The sequence below is a fragment of the Corythoichthys intestinalis genome, chromosome 16 (genome assembly GCF_030265065.1).
Source record: "Corythoichthys intestinalis isolate RoL2023-P3 chromosome 16, ASM3026506v1, whole genome shotgun sequence".
NCBI classification, from domain to species: domain Eukaryota; kingdom Metazoa; phylum Chordata; class Actinopteri; order Syngnathiformes; family Syngnathidae; genus Corythoichthys; species Corythoichthys intestinalis.
Genome location: NC_080410.1, coordinates 49,872,093 through 49,887,757, shown reverse-complemented (window position 1 = coordinate 49,887,757; position 15,665 = coordinate 49,872,093). Strand labels below are relative to the sequence as shown.

The following is a 15,665-nucleotide window of genomic DNA, read 5'->3' as shown; positions in this document are numbered from 1 at the left end:
GTTTGCCGATCCGCAAAGACAATCGACAACCCACTCGTCATGTCAATGAATCCGGGCTAGTTATGTGTGATTTTCCGCTTCGAAGACTTTGAAACATCACTCGGTTCGGGTTAGCATGTCGGCTAGCTGCCACGCCTCTTGGTTTGTTTACATTCTCCGAAAGCTGGGGAAGGGAAATGACATATGTCCGATTAGGTGTCATAAAATATCGCTCGGGAGGTGCGACAGTAAAGGTGAAGTCGACAATTTTGACCATTATGGAGTCATTTTGCCATGCCGTCCTGAATAAGTGCATTTTTATGATTTCATATTCCATTTAGCACAAGACTGTTATTTGTCATGACCATGAGATTTATTTATCAATTGGGGAAAATACTTGGATAAAAAGAATATCCTGTAAAAATATTGAAGTAAAGAGACAGAAACAATGACATTTTGCATCTCTCTCTCTGTCGCGTTTTCCTCGTTGTGAATACTTCTCCCTCGACGGGCTGACTGGTCCTTCTCAAGCCATTTATTTAGCTATTGTGGAAAAATACTTGGATAAAAAGAATATCCTGTAAAAATATTGGAGTAGAGAGACTGAAACAATGACATTTTGCGGCTCTTTCGTCGCGTTTTCCTCGTTCTAAATAATTCCCCCTCAATGGGCTGAATAGTAAAACCGATGAGCCCAGTCTCCCGCTGACGTCATCAACCTGTTGGGGACGCTCGAGCCCTATAACGGTAGGCGTGGCTAACCGGCAGATTAAAAGACTAATTTCTCGTCATCTGCGCTTTGCTAAATTGTTGTATACAGTCGAATCGTCTCAAAAGATGATTCTAATTCACATAATAATGCTATTTAAGACTTTTTTTCTCCTGTCGTATGCTCTTTAAAGTCAGTGTAGTGCCTGCAACATATATATTATTCGAAGTGTTTTAACTTTTTTTATGGAAAATCATTATGTTTGTTCTAATGTTTAGCAACTTGAGCTGTGGCAGTGGGTTTAGTCTATAAATTCTATTGATTTCAATTGTATTTAAAATATTACCGTTATTTGAATTTTAATATTATATTCATGTGTTCCAATTTGCAAATATGTTGTGCAAAATAAAAACATCCCGTTCAATTTATTTATTTATTTTTTAAAACCCATACATATCAAAATAACGCATTTTAGTGCTAGAATTGCAACACCATGATCCCGAGAAACCGCGGTATTTTTGCTAAAGGTTATCATACCCTCAATATCTCATACCGGCACATGCCTAAACATATTTATTATTTACATGGTTTCCATTGAGAGCCCTTTACAATATTTGCCCATTCCGTCATTATTCGCGTCAATGAATAGACTGGTTGACCGGCAACCAGCTCTCAGTGTCGCCGGGTTGAATCCCCTTTATATTACGTTTTATTTACTCTTTTGATATGATTTACTCTTTATTTGGCGGTGTCATGCGTTCTTTGACCGCAACGTGTCAGGCCACTGAACGTGGGGTTAGCATGCTAAGTTGCTAAGCTCAACCAAGAACGAACGTCGACATTACTCGGCGCCACAAGTAAGACGGGACGATGCCATTTCGTACACGTTAAACCCCGCCGATCTTAAATGTTGCCATTCCGAAGCATTTCCGGTTTTAAAAAAATGGATACGGCGGTGGCTAACTAGCTGATATGCTAACTTAAACGTGTCGGAGTGGAGAGCCTTCGGTTCCCCTTGCTTGCTGCAATGGGATTCGCGTCCATAAACGCCCATTGACATCACTTAAGCGAAAGTGAAGATACATTAGTCTTTTATGATATAAAAAGTCTCATTAGCCTCACCTTTGTAACGCTCCAAATCATTGATAAAAGTCCAGAATGTTCCTCAAATGTCGCTTCGCGGTCTGGTGGTATTTTCGCCCATGCTGCATTATGAGAGGGCGGTGACGAGAATGATGGGCACCCTGTTTACACCAATCGCTGAACTGGCTCCGCCTTGGTGGAAAGGTTGAGCCAATCAGCGGCTAGGTAAGTATTACGCTAACAGAGAAAGGACACGTGACGTTTCCCCATTGCAATGTTTAACAACAGGAGAGCTCCGATAATTTCGAGGAAATGATCAAAATACACCATTCAAATCTCAAAATAAAACTATATCGCTGACTTGCTTTGATAATCATCAGATTAGAGTATAGATTCTATTCCCTAAAATGATATATTATTTAAAATATATTAACACCACCCTCAAGTGCCTCCCAATGCAGTCGTTGCTATAAAGGACAGCGTAATTGTTTTGAAATAAGAGATTTATTTGGATCCCAAGTCAAAGCAAACTGTAAAACCCTCACCTAATGACGGCTCGTATTTCAAAGAAAAACAACCACCATGTGCTAACATACAGCATTTTTTCCCCACTAGGGAGCAGCAGACGCTGATAGTAAGTAACCAAATGCATATGTACTGTAACATTTTATAAAAGGTACAATATTGCAATGTTTTTCAACCTTTTCTGAGTCACGGCACGTTTTCACATTGGAAAAAATCTCGCGGCACACCACACCAAAATGTTCCAAAATTACTTTCTGTACAGTATATTTAATTATTATTATTATTATTTTTAGTATTTATACTTACTCAGTGTGAAACTTGAGTAACTAGCAGTTAGGCTAACTAGCAGTCAGGCTTGAAAAGCTCAGAATTATCAGACAGGCAAAAAAGTTGCCTGTTTCTCTTTTCACGAAGGCGAACAAAAAATTCCATCGACTTGTTTTGATGCGACTGTTGTTTCATTTGGAGATGACCTTTAAGCTTGTAAGGCACCATGGCTAGATAGCTGCTCGTGTCGCATTCAAGACTTGCTCAGATTCCTAGCCATCAGCCACCTTGCTGTCCTCGATAATGTGTTGGAATAAAACCCAGAGGGAGGATTGACGGTCGTCACATATGGATAAATTGGAAAGGACAGTTTTGTGTATATTGACACTTGACAAGTCTAATCAAATGTTATATAGTAGACGTGCTGGGGTCCACATTGTCGCGGACAGCAAGGTGGCTGATGGCTAGAATTTGGAGCAGTTCTTGAATGCAACACAAGCAATACCTCACTCATCTGCACACATCAGAGAACTTTCTGCCTTCTCCTTCCTTCCAACTACAACTCCACCTGATGACATACAGTGCCTTGCAAAAGTATTCGGCCCCCTTGAACCTTGCAACCTTTCGCCACATTTCAGGCTTCAAACAAAGATATAAAATTTTATTTTTTTTGTCAAGAATCAACAACAAGTGGGACACAATCGTGAAGTGGAACAACATTTATTGGATAATTTATACTTTTTTAAAAAAATAAAAAACTGAAAAGTGGGGCGTGCAATATTATTCGGCCCCCTTGTGTTAATACTTTGTAGCGCCACTTTTTGCTCCAATTACAGCTGCAAGTCGCTTGGGGTATGTTTCTATCAGTTTTGCACATCGAGAGACTGACATTCTTGCCCATTCTTCCTTGCAAAACAGCTCGAGCTCAGTGAGGTTGGATGGAGAGTGTTTGTGAACAGCAGTCTTCAGCTCTTTCCACAGAGTCTCGATTGGATTCAGGTCTGGACTTTGACTTGGCCATTCTAACACCTGGATACGTTTATTTTTGAACCATTCCATTGTAGATTTGGCTTTATGTTTTGGATCATTGTCCTGTTGGAAGATAAATCTCCGTCCCAGTCTCAGGTCTTGTGCAGATACCAACAGGTTTTCTTCCAGAATGTTCCTGTATTTGGCTGCATCCATCTTCCCGTCAATTTTAACCATCTTCCCTGTCCCTGCTGAAGAAAAGCAGGCCCAAACCATGATGCTGCCACCACCATGTTTGACAGTGGGGATGGTGTGTTCAGGATGATGAGCTGTGTTGCTTTTACGCCAAACATATCGTTTTGCATTGTGGCCAAAAAGTTCAATTTTGGTTTCACCTGACCAGAGCACCTTCTTCCACATGTTTGGTGTGTCTCCCAGGTGGCTTGTGGCAAACTTTAAACGAGACATTTTATGGATATCTTTGAGAAATGGCTTTCTTCTTGCCACTCTTCCATAAAGGCCAGATTTGTGCAGTGTACGACTGATTGTTGTCCTATGGACAGACTCTCCCACCTCAGCTCAGCTGTAGATCTCTGCAGTTCATCCAGAGTGATCATGGGCCTCTTGGCTGCATCTCTGATCAGTTTTCTCCTTGTTCCTTGGTTTTCATAATGCTCTCTGCACTTTAAACAGAACCCTGAGACTATCACAGAGCAGGTGCATTTATATGGAGACTTGATTACACACAGGTGGATTCTATTTATCATCATCGGTCATTTAGGACAACATTGGATCATTCAGAGATCCTCACTGAACTTCTGGAGTGAGTTTGCTGCACTGAAAGTAAAGGGGCCGAATAATATTGCACGCCCCACTTTTCAGTTTTTTATTTGTTAAAAAAGTTTAAATTATCCAATAAATCTTGTTCCACTTCACGATTGTGTCCCACTTGTTGTTGTTTCTTGACAAAAAATTAAATTTCATATCTTTACTTTTGAAGCCTGAAATGTGGCGAAAGGTTGCAAGATTCAAGGGGGCCGAATACTTTTGCAAGGCACTGTGAAAAAATTCAACACTGGATAATTTCTCGTGGCACACCTGACAATTTCTCACGGCACACTGGTGTGCCGCGGCACACTGGTTGAAAAACACTACAATATTGTTCCAAACTAGAACTGCAGCTATCGATTATTTAATTAATCGATTAATCTATCACTTAGTTAGTTCAATTAATTAAGTCATCATATTAGGAACATTTAATGTGTTGCAGATTAAATTTTAGGATATGTGAAACATAGGCTTGCTAAGATTGCACTTTCAAAAGAGCGTTAAATGTGAATACAAAATAAAATTCTTGAGTGTTTTTTCAAACTATGCAGAATTTCACTTTAATTTCACACAAGCAATACATGCATTTAAAGAGAAATTGAAATACCTGAGTTTAGCGACAAAGGGTATTAAAAAAAAAAGAGGATCGAAGTACGACAAAAGAACAATTGCTAACTTGCATAGCTGTGACATCTTACAAAAATCAGCATCAACCTTCTTTACACTTCCAACTCACCATCACTCCCTTAAATATATTTGGCTGACTAGGAGAGCAGGAAAAAATGTCCAACGTTAAAAACAGTAATAACACTGCAGCGAAGCTTAATACTGACTTGTGTGGATTTCATTTATTTTTGCTGAAGCAGTAGTTTGTACAGAAGTGCTTTAGAGTCTGAAAGTGCTGAATTGTCACCATGGGAAAAAAATAAAACTGCACTACTCATAAAAAAATGGAATTAAGGGTCTTCAATGTCCATGAATTCCTTTTTAGGCGAGGCATTCCCCCGATACCAGGCGCAAGAGCCGTCGCCCCTCTTGATGCAAGCAAAGTGCCGGGCCTGTTCGCCGAAGGTCTTCTTTTCCGTCAGGTAGTCGGTCCACAAGCACTCGGCCGGGCCGCTGATGCCGCACGGGACCGAAGAGCAGCGTGTAATCTGGCCAAGAATTTAACAATCATGTTCACATTGTATAGAAAGACTGGGAGTGAACCAATAAGAACAAATCATCCATTTTTAGGGTTCCTACCGTGCAACCGCAGCCCATCTGATATTGCTGCAATACACTCTTCTTCTGCATGGCTTTGGTGATTTCCCACGGCACCGAAAGGAAACTGCACAGGTTGATGTGCAGAGAACCGTTGGATCTCAGTCTGCCTGTAATATTGGAGATCAAAATGTATATGGCGTTCCGTAAGTCCCCAAAAGTTTTTACTAGGGTTGTTCCGATCATGTTTTTTTGCTCCCGATCCGATCCCGATCGTTTTAGTTTGAGTATATGCCGATCCCGATATTTCCCGATCCGATTGCTTTTTTTTTTGCTCCCGATTCAATTCCAATCATTCCCGATAATTTTTCCCGATCATATACATTTTGGCAATGCATTAAGAAAAAAATGAATAAAACTCGGACGAATATATACATTCAACATACAGTACATAAGTACTGTATTTGTTTATTATGACAATAAATCCTCAAGGTGGCATTTACATTATTAACATTCTTTCTGTGTGAGGGATCCATAGATAGAAAGACTTGTAATTCTTAAAGGATAAATGTGACTTTGTATATTGTGACTAAATATTGCCATCTAGTGTATTTGTTGAGCTTTCAGTAAATGATACTGTAGCCATTTAACTTCTGCCCAAATGCATGATGGGAAGTGCAACCATGAATGTGCGTAGTGGTGCCAATTGATATATCTTCTCTGCGTTGGGAAATAACATAGGGTGTTAAGAAAAGCATCAACTACTACCTTTCTTCCCCACATTGCTTCCCACGATATTTCTAATTGTTGAGAGGGGGATTGTAATAAGGCTTTAGCTAATTAAAAAAAGTCTTCAAAGGCTACCAAAATTCTCTCTACTCATTTTACGTTGCCTTTTAGCTCTATGTATACATAAAACGGTGCCATTATAGATTGAACGCGACAATGCGTGAGTGGGTAGTGCAGCGCATGCGTTAATTGCGTTAGATATTTTAATGTTATTACCGCCGTTAATACGATAAATTTGATAGCCCTACTTTAAGCCAAAACTAAAGACTCTGGATGAGTGTAAGACATTTTGTCTGTAACGTTAAATACAATTAGAAAACGATTTGATTAAAAAAAACAACATATATATTAGGGCTGTCAAACGATTAAAATTTTTAATCGAGTTAATTACAGCTTAAAAATTAATTAATCGTAATTAATCGCAATTAATCGCAATTCAAACCATCTATAAAATATGCCATATTTTTCTCTAAATTATATGTATATTCTGTAAAATAATTTGTTGGAATGGAAAGACAAGACACAAGATGGATATATACATTCAACATACGGTACATAAGGACTGTAGTGGGCATTTCACTCTACTGTCATTTAAATCTGTCTATGCTGTCCTCACTCCGAAGCGTCTACTTTTTCCAAATCTAGACAGCTAGTGAACGACGCCTTAATAATTAGACTTCTTCCTTTTTCATCTGATTTATTAATAAAATGGCCTCAAACCATTGTCCTCTTTAGACCGTCGTAAAACTACAAAAAAAAAAGTACACAAGCATTGCATTAGCAACAACGTTAGCTTTGCACGCTAAACATAAACAAAAAGCGTCTCATACAAAAAATATAACATTTCGCTTACTAACATAATATGTACATTCTTTACAACAACCATACTTACGGACAAATCTTGTCCAAGGATCATATAAGCACAACATTATCAGCCCGAGACGTCGTGCAGTCATAATGAACTGGCAAGAAAACAATAAATCATGTCGCAAAGCGACCACAAGAGTTCGCTGTTGGATAGCACAAAAAGCCTTGCTGTAAAACTTACCAAAAGGCAGAATACTTTCTGAGCGGGACATGTGCGTTAACTGCGTCAAATATTTTAACGTGATTAATTTAAAAAATTAATTACCGCGCGTTAACGCGATAATTTTGACAGCCCTAATATATATATATATAATAAAAAAGGCATGTCCGATATTTTTCTGCCGATTCCGATACTTTGAAAATGACGTGATCGGACCCGATCGACATCTTTAGTACATACCCATGATGAAATACTCTGTGCCATTATTCAGCTCGACTCCACACATTGCAGAGTCGGATGCCGTGTAGATAGCATCAAAATTCTTGTTAGGGCCCTTGTACATCTGCAAAACAAGCATGTGAAACATATGTTAAATTTGCTTAAATGCAGATACAAGATAAGCATAAAAGATTGATTTTACCTTGGTCTGGTTGATGTCATACTTAATATATCCGGGAAGTTCACCGTCCACCGTCACTCCGACCACCTTCGCCTTCATAACTAAAAAGATAGCGAAAGTTTGTGACGATTTAATTCACTGTCTTCTCGATGATGATACACACTCAGCAGGAAAAAAAGTACATTCTTATCAATAATTAAACTCACCACGGACGCCACGAACTGTATGTCAAAAGTTTTCCAAGAGTTTAAAACGACACTCACCGCGCTACACACAAACGCTATGCTAATGCTACAAGTTACGTTTAGTGTGCGATGATCACTCAGCACAGACCTTCAAAGGCTAAAGCAGTACTTCTCAAATAGTGGGGCGCACCCCCCCAGGGGGGCGCAGAGCGATGCCAGGGGTGGCGCGTGTGACCTCGGGGAACATGTTTTTTTTTTTTTTTGCCGTACTAGAATAAAGTGTACTTGCACATCCACCCAGTGGGTGGCAGTGACGCTCTCATTTTCAAAGTGCGCGCAGTATTTTTGAAGTAAGCAAGAGCACAGGGAAGAGACTCATGAAGAGCTGGAGTCGAGAGCTGTGCACCTCTCCCAAGTACTGAGACAAGCGGCGCAGGGTATTGAGAGAGGCGGGCTGCAGCCAGACCCCTCTCGAGCTGTGCGCCGTTTTCCGGCCGGACTCACGCAGCGACCCACTGTCTTCTCCGGTTCTCACGTGTCCGGCCGAGAAGTGCCATTTTCGGCTTGGGATCATCACGACGACCGCCCTCACCTAAGGTTCTCCCTCGGCCGCCGAGAATGCGCTTCTTTCGGGCCGTTTGCCTTTTGGCTTTGACATTTAATACAGTGGTAGATGAGGAAAGACCACTGTTTACTGTGTCTAAAAATGATTATAGCGGACAGCCAGAAGCCAAATCAATTAGAACGCCACTTAAAGACATTAGACCCCAATCTCATTGATAAGCCGCTTGGTTATTTTTCAGCGAAAACGCGCCGAATATTGCCAACAATTGTTCCGCTTTGTCAGTGTTATATCAGTAAACCAGTGAGCACTGTTAGCATGCTCAGTGCCAAAATAACCCCACACCATTGCTAACTGGAGGTGATACTGTGAGCAGCAAAAATAAAAACCGTCCTTCTGTCCAAAGACACTTTTTTTTCTTCTTCTTCTTCGATTCAGTTTTGTTTTTTCGGTCAATTTTTTTGGTATATTGTCCTCATGAGTTCATGTTTCTAATCAATTTGAATTTGTTCTTATTTACTGATTTTATTTTTCAGTATCAAATGGTCAAAAATTTACCTTGAGTGTATTTTTACAGTTTGGATGTGATTTTTTTTTTTTTTTTTATTAATTCAGGCAAATTGATGTGTGTTAAGTGTTTTCTGTTACAAAAAAACAATGTTAATAAAGTTATACTTTATAAGTTGATCTGTTATTTTCTCTAATAGAAAAAAATGGATACAATGTGAGGCAGAGGTGTACTTATAATAGTAATATAGACAAATGATACTATTTACAGTGGCCGCAGAGTTTGGGATGGCGCGAAACATTTACGTCTTCCTTGGGGGGGGGGCGTAACAGAAAATAATTGAGAAGCACTGGGCTAAAGCAACATTGCATATCGAGCCAAGATCAGGACACAAAATTTACCAAGCACAGCTCAACATTTTTACCATCAGAACCAAAATAATTGAATTATTTTCCATAAAAAGCATGTGTGTATGACTTGTAGCAGTTTTACATTATACATACACTCCCTTTCTCAACACAGACAGTTGCTAAAGAGAAAAAAAACATGTTTACCACCGCTAGACACACTATACCGTATTTTTCGGACTATAAGTCGCACCTGAGTATAAGTCGCACCAGCCATAAAATGTCCAATGAAGAGGAAAAAAACATATATAAGTCGCACTGGAGTATAAGTCGCATTTTGGGGGGAAATTTACTTGATAAAATCCAGCACGTAGAACAGATATTTCATCTTGAAAGGCAATAAAAAAAAAAAAAAACAATATAGAACAACATGCTGAATAAGTACAGTATGATAATGTTACATGATGCATGAACAAAAAAATGCGAACGTGGCCAGTATGTTAACGTAACATAGCTATTAAGAGTTATTCAGATAACTATAGCATAAAGAACATGCTAACAAGTTTAGCAAACCATCAGTGTCACTCCAAAACACCAAAATAACATGTGAAATGATATCATAATGTGTTAATAATTTCACACATAAGTCGCTCCTGAGTATAAGTCGCACCCACAGCCAAACTATGAAAAAAACTGCGACTTATAGTCCGAAAAATACGGTACATTAGAGGTGTGCATCGGCACTGCCCTCACAATTTGATTCAATTACGATTCGGAGGGCCACGATTCGATTCGATTTAGAGGTTAAAAGTTGAACAGGTGTGAATTGGCGACAAAAATCGGAACGATACGATATATGGGATGCCTTGGCCAAGTGACAACAAAAGATGTTTTGATGATTTGAGGTCAAGACAGAAACAGCACACGACTGTCAGTAGTCGAAGAAAGAATGTGATGTGCGTGCGCCACCGAGGAAGCCAGTCAGCACTTTGAAGACTGGAATTAAAACAACGATAATCCCCTTCAAATCCTCACAGCCTGCTCGTGTTTTTTTTTTTTTTTTAACTGGGATGAAAGCTTCACTTTCTAGCTTCCTGACTGAAGCGTGGAAAAATAGCATGAAGCGCTTTTTCAGCTCCAATGCAGCCAAAAGTAGAATCTCACAGTGTTGGGCCCAAAAATCCATATTTATTGAATGATCTCTTATTTATCCAAAATTGGAGTAAAATAGATACTTCCAGAAGACCTCCTTTTAAGGAAACATGACATGCTGACTCTTGTAAAAAAAAAAAAGAAGAAAAGAGAAGTGGACGAATGGAGAAAGCAGTGCTGAGTAAGTCTCCAACTTCTCTGGCTACAATTCACGCTAATCCTTCTCGCCAGACTTTGCACAATCATACATGAACGGCGCTAAATCAAATATCGGAAGGGTGCGTCTATTGGGCGCCGTTTGTAAAGCAACACATGCTGAAAATTACGACATTTTCTCTCATTTAGCGCCACACAGTGTTGAAAACGTGGTGTGAAATTTTTAGAGTCACTTATTTTGCACATTTACAACATTATTTAGCAACCTAAATATTCATTTTTAAATAAGAGGTTTTGGAGCTTAATGTTTAAATCCAGAGCTAAATATTTTTTTTCAATCTTACATTTATATCCTAAATGCTAAATCTGGAAACGGTTGGAACTAAATATTTAGCTTAATATGCAAATTCACATGACTGGAGACCGGAAGTAACAAAATAAAAGCTGGAGCACACAAAATACTCTTTAAATAGTTTCTCCTAAATATGTATTTTACCTATATATTGTTATTATCTCAATGACTCATGTCCAAGAGCAGACTGCCACCATTGTTTTATTCATTTTCAAGCAGTGTAAACAGACAGTCTGAGCTGCTCCACCAGCTTTTATTTTGTTACTTCCAGTCATGTGAATTTGCAAATTAAGCTAAATATTTAGTGTTGAGTTAATTATCGAAGGTTGATTGAATATTTGCTTGATTGATTGAATATTTGCTTGTGCTCATACATACCTAATACATATTGCCATGTTTGTTCTTATTGATATAACCAGTAAATGATTATTGCTTGCTAGACTAGGTTGTAGTATAATGTTTAAGTGTTACAAAGAGTAAAGAGGGTCGGGATGACAACTGCCTTGCTTCATGGCCGCATCATTGCGTAACTAGACCTTCCGGGACATCTTCAGCACCTGACGTCTAGACTTTGGTCTAGACTTTCGAGGACAATTTTCCATTCGAGGACATCTTCCATGGCGTTGCATAACTGAAGTGTCTGGGTCATTTTGACCACTTTACCTGTGCCCTTGCTTACACACGTGTATTTAGTTAGTTCCACCTACATGCTCACACATAGCCAACCAAAATCACATGGGTGTCTCCAGCTTGCTTTCCCCCTCCCTTCAGGGCGGCACCCTTTCTGTGTTAGGACAAACCCCTAATAAAAAGAGCAAGGAGGGTTTTTCCTTAGATCAATTTTGGTGACTATACAGCGTAATGTAGCATTCCTCTGTTTAGTCCCTCTTTGCTCTCCTTGGCCAAGAAAACTGAGTGTCTTTTCTCCTTATTTTTGGGTAATTTTACAAATGTCTACTTAAGGGTCTATTTTTGAACTTGACATTTAGTTCCGATTGTTTCCTGATTTAACATTTAGGATATAGGATATAAATTTAAGATTTAAATTAAATATTTAGTTCTGGATTTAAACAATCAGGTCGAAAACTTCTTATTTAAAAATAAATATTTAAGTTGCTAAATAATGTGGTAAATGTGCAAAAAAGAAAGTGACTCTAAAAATTTCACACCATTTTAAACACTGTGTGGCGCTAAATGTGAGAAAATGTTGTCGTAATTTTCAGCATGTGCTGCTTTACAAACGGCGCCCCATATGCGTCTAGTCAAGTTGGAGCAGGGCCGGAAGTGAATGCTCATGTTTTTCACTATTTTTAATTTGTCCGTCTTACCCTGGAAACCTCCATTTACAGACGTCGCGCAACCACTGTTGTTTCAACCTAGCCATAAAAGAAGGTAAGTAACCATATTTATTATCGAAATGTCTTCCATTTTTAGCTTAGAATCATGAATTGATGTCTAATATTTCGTTTGAAAAAAAAAAAAAAAAACTTTAAAAAATTATTCACTTGCATATTTTAAACTTTTAAACAAATTATGTCACAATGAAAAAACTTGGCGTCTGTAAAAAAGTCACGGATATGTGCCTCATAACTATCGCCTAATTGTATTTTTTTTGTTACTGTCGCATTTTCTTTGATATGTTTGATAAATAATCGATCCAAACAAAGAAAAATTGAAATTTTTTTTAAAAGGGTAATTACAGTATACAGTATGAAAAAGAAAATCTCGACCACTCCTTGATGTCTGCAATTTCTGCTCGCGACCCTTGTTATATTACCATGTTTCACCTATAAAATCCCCCAAAAATCCGGCTGTGGCCATTCACAGCTGTGTCTTGACACTCAGTGATACATGCTACATGGAGTTTTTGGATTGAAACAAGGTAAGTACGCGATAATATCTTGTTAAAGTCGTGGCGTCTGTAATTCTGCTCTCGTGTCCTCTCACCTCCAGATAGAGTTTTGCTGTTTAAAAAACATTAAAAATGATGTATCACACATGCATATCGGAAAATTTTGAAATTTGGCCAAATTATGGGTCTCAGAGTGGAACTTCAAGTCACCTGAGTGTTTTCGCCATATATAATGTAAATTTTAATTCATAATAATAATAATAATACAATAAATAGGGCTGTCAAACGATTAAAATGTTTAATCGAGTTAATTACAGCTAAAAGATTAATTAATCGTAATTAATCGCAATTCAAACCATCTATAAAATATGCCATATTTTTCTGTAAATAATATGGGACTGGAAAGGTAAGACAAGATGGATATATACAGTCAACATACGGTACATAAGTACTGTATTTGTTTATTACAACAATTAATCAATAAGATGGCATTAACATTATTAACATTCTCTTAAAGTGATCCATGGTTAGAAAGATTTTTAGTTCTTAAAAGATAAATGTTAGTACAAGTTATAGAAAATTTATATTAAAACCCCTCTTAATGTTTTCGTTTTATTAAAAGTTGTAAAAAAAATTTCAATCAAAAAATAAACTAATAGCTCACCATTGTTGATGTCAATAATTACACCATGCTCACTCATGGTGCTGAAAGCCATAAAATCAGTTGGACCCAAGCGCCAGCAGAGGGCGCCAAACACAAAAAAAACAAGTAACAAGCGAACAATACACTCTGCTGTCATTTTAATCTGCTTGAGCGGGGCACGTGCGTTAATGGCGTCAAATATTTTAACTAGGGCTGTCAAATGATTAAAATCTTTAATCGAGTTAATTCCAGCTTAAAAATTAATTAATCGTAATTAATCGCAATTCAAACCATCTATAAAATATGCCATATTTTCCTGTAAATTATTGTTGGAATGGAAAGATAAAACACAAGACGGATATATACATTCAATATACGGTACATAAGTACTGTATTTGTTTATTATAACAATAAATCAACGAGATGGCATTAACATTATTAATATTCTCTTAAAGTGATCCATGGATAGAAAGACTTGTAGTTCTTAAAAGATAAATGTTAGTACAAGTTATAGAAATTTTATAGTAAAACCCCTCTTAATGTTTTCGTTTTATTATAATTTGTCAAATTTTCAATCAAAAAATAAACTAGTAGCTCGCCATTGATGATGTCAATAATTACACCATGCTCACTCATGGTACTAACCCATAAAATCAGTTGGACCCAAGCGCCAGCAGAGGGCGCCAAACACAAAAAAAACAAGTAACAAGCGGACATTGCACTCTGCTGTCATTTTAATCTGTTTGAGCGGGGCATGTGCGATAAGTGTAGTGCTGCAACGATTAATCGATTAACTCGAGTATTTGATTAGAAAAAAATTTCGAATTAAATTTTGTTGCTTCGAGTATTCGTTTAATTAAAGTGGCATTGTAATGGTTTATTTTGAAAGTGTTTGCATTTAGTTTAATTGATTAGAGTGGACACACTGCCCTCTGGTCTCCCTCTTTTCACATGGCTGAATCCAACTGCTCCCTGTTGAGACCAATGTAAGCTAAGTTTTTGTTTGAGCTAATGTTTTGTAATGCATTCATAATTTAGTTTATAGGTACAGTGCCATTGGCAGTGTTTCAAATACTTGTTCTCCCCACTGTATATTCAGCCGTTTTTTGTGGGAAAATGTGTCTGAACCATTTGTTAGGAGCATTAAAAAAAAAAAAAAAAAATCTTTAGCAGTTTATATCATTTAAGCTAGCTGACTTTTTCTATGTAAGTTAGCCAATTGTTCTTTTATTGTATCATCTCATTTAAAAAAAAAAACAATTTGTACCGTTTGAGGCTCAGCTCAGGTATTTTAATTTTTCATGTTCCTTATCCGATTACTCGATTATTCGAACTAACTAGTCTACTGATTAATCGACTACTAAAATATTTGATAGGTGCAGCCCTAGTTAATTGCGTCAAATATTTTTATGTGATTAATTTAAAAAATTAATTACCGCCCGTTAACGCGATAATTTTGACATCCCTATAATACAATAAAATCAATAAATACACTTTGGTTGTGACCCCCAATAACACCCTAAAATAGATTAAAATATAGATTGCATATGAATGCCCTAAAAAGGGCCTATGAAAGAGCTGTAACTCCTTTATCATGAAAAGCCATTGAAAAATGTTCAACTTACCAACATCTGAATAGCAAAAGGCCTGCTGAGGGTGCAAGCCGCTACAGCTGCAGGCTTGCGCTCCCTCCTGTTGCCACCACGCGCACAGCAGCACCAGAGCGGCCGCAACACAACTTTTCATCGTCGACGCTTGAGGAGAAGTGAAAGTAAGCAAAGCAAAGGAGGAGGAGTTGCGTTGCGTGTGAGCGACAGACTGCTTTTCTTTGCGCTCCAGCCGGCCTTTTTATCCACGGCGGCAGAATCCGCCCACAGGCGACGTCACGATGACTCTTTTCACCTTTTCATGACCAGTCACACGTGTGCGTGGACGGGAAGTAGTTTGGATGTGGCCAAATACTTAGGAGGGTACCTCAAACAACTATTTTTTTTCTTTTACTGTCTGATTTGGGAAAGTACTGCCATGATCAATCCACAAGTAATGGATGATCATATCAACGATTTAGACCATGAAATCATCAGTAGGAGATATTTTTTAACCTAAAAATGAAAAAATAATGAACTGTT

General features: G+C 38.0%; 2 protein-coding genes across 2 annotated transcripts in view; both read right to left on the bottom strand.

Moving 5' to 3' along the window:
• usp36 (ubiquitin specific peptidase 36) overlaps positions 1 to 1,958 on the bottom strand; it is a 60,847-nt gene extending 58,889 nt beyond the window's left edge. Inside the window, exon 1 of the mRNA XM_057861482.1 lies at positions 1,811 to 1,958. The gene's annotated coding sequence lies outside the window, so the exon portion shown is untranslated. The remainder of the gene's footprint in view (positions 1 to 1,810) is intronic.
• A 2,935-nt stretch (positions 1,959 to 4,893) lies between these two features.
• On the bottom strand, positions 4,894 to 15,345 carry LOC130904851 (metalloproteinase inhibitor 2-like). Its single transcript, XM_057817924.1, has 5 exons — positions 15,162 to 15,345; positions 7,801 to 7,880; positions 7,620 to 7,722; positions 5,606 to 5,733; positions 4,894 to 5,514 (listed from the first exon to the last, which is right to left on the bottom strand). The coding sequence occupies exons 1-5, from the start codon at positions 15,280 to 15,282 to the stop codon at positions 5,317 to 5,319; spliced, it is 630 nt and encodes a 209-aa protein (XP_057673907.1). The 5' UTR covers positions 15,283 to 15,345; the 3' UTR covers positions 4,894 to 5,316.
• Between the last annotated feature and the right edge of the window lie 320 nt (positions 15,346 to 15,665).

What these genes read in the sequence shown, in the direction of transcription:
- LOC130904851 (XM_057817924.1), bottom strand. Translation starts at nt 15,282, where the DNA reads ATGAAAAGTTGTGTTGCGGCCGCTCTGGTGCTGCTGTGCGCGTGGTGG. An exon ending in ATGACATCAACCAGACCAAG is followed by an intron (nt 7,723 to 7,800) that starts GTAAAATCAATC and finishes CTTGTTTTGCAG; the next exon opens with ATGTACAAGGGCCCTAACAA. An exon ending in AGATGGGCTGCGGTTGCACG is followed by an intron (nt 5,515 to 5,605) that starts GTAGGAACCCTA and finishes ATTCTTGGCCAG; the next exon opens with ATTACACGCTGCTCTTCGGT.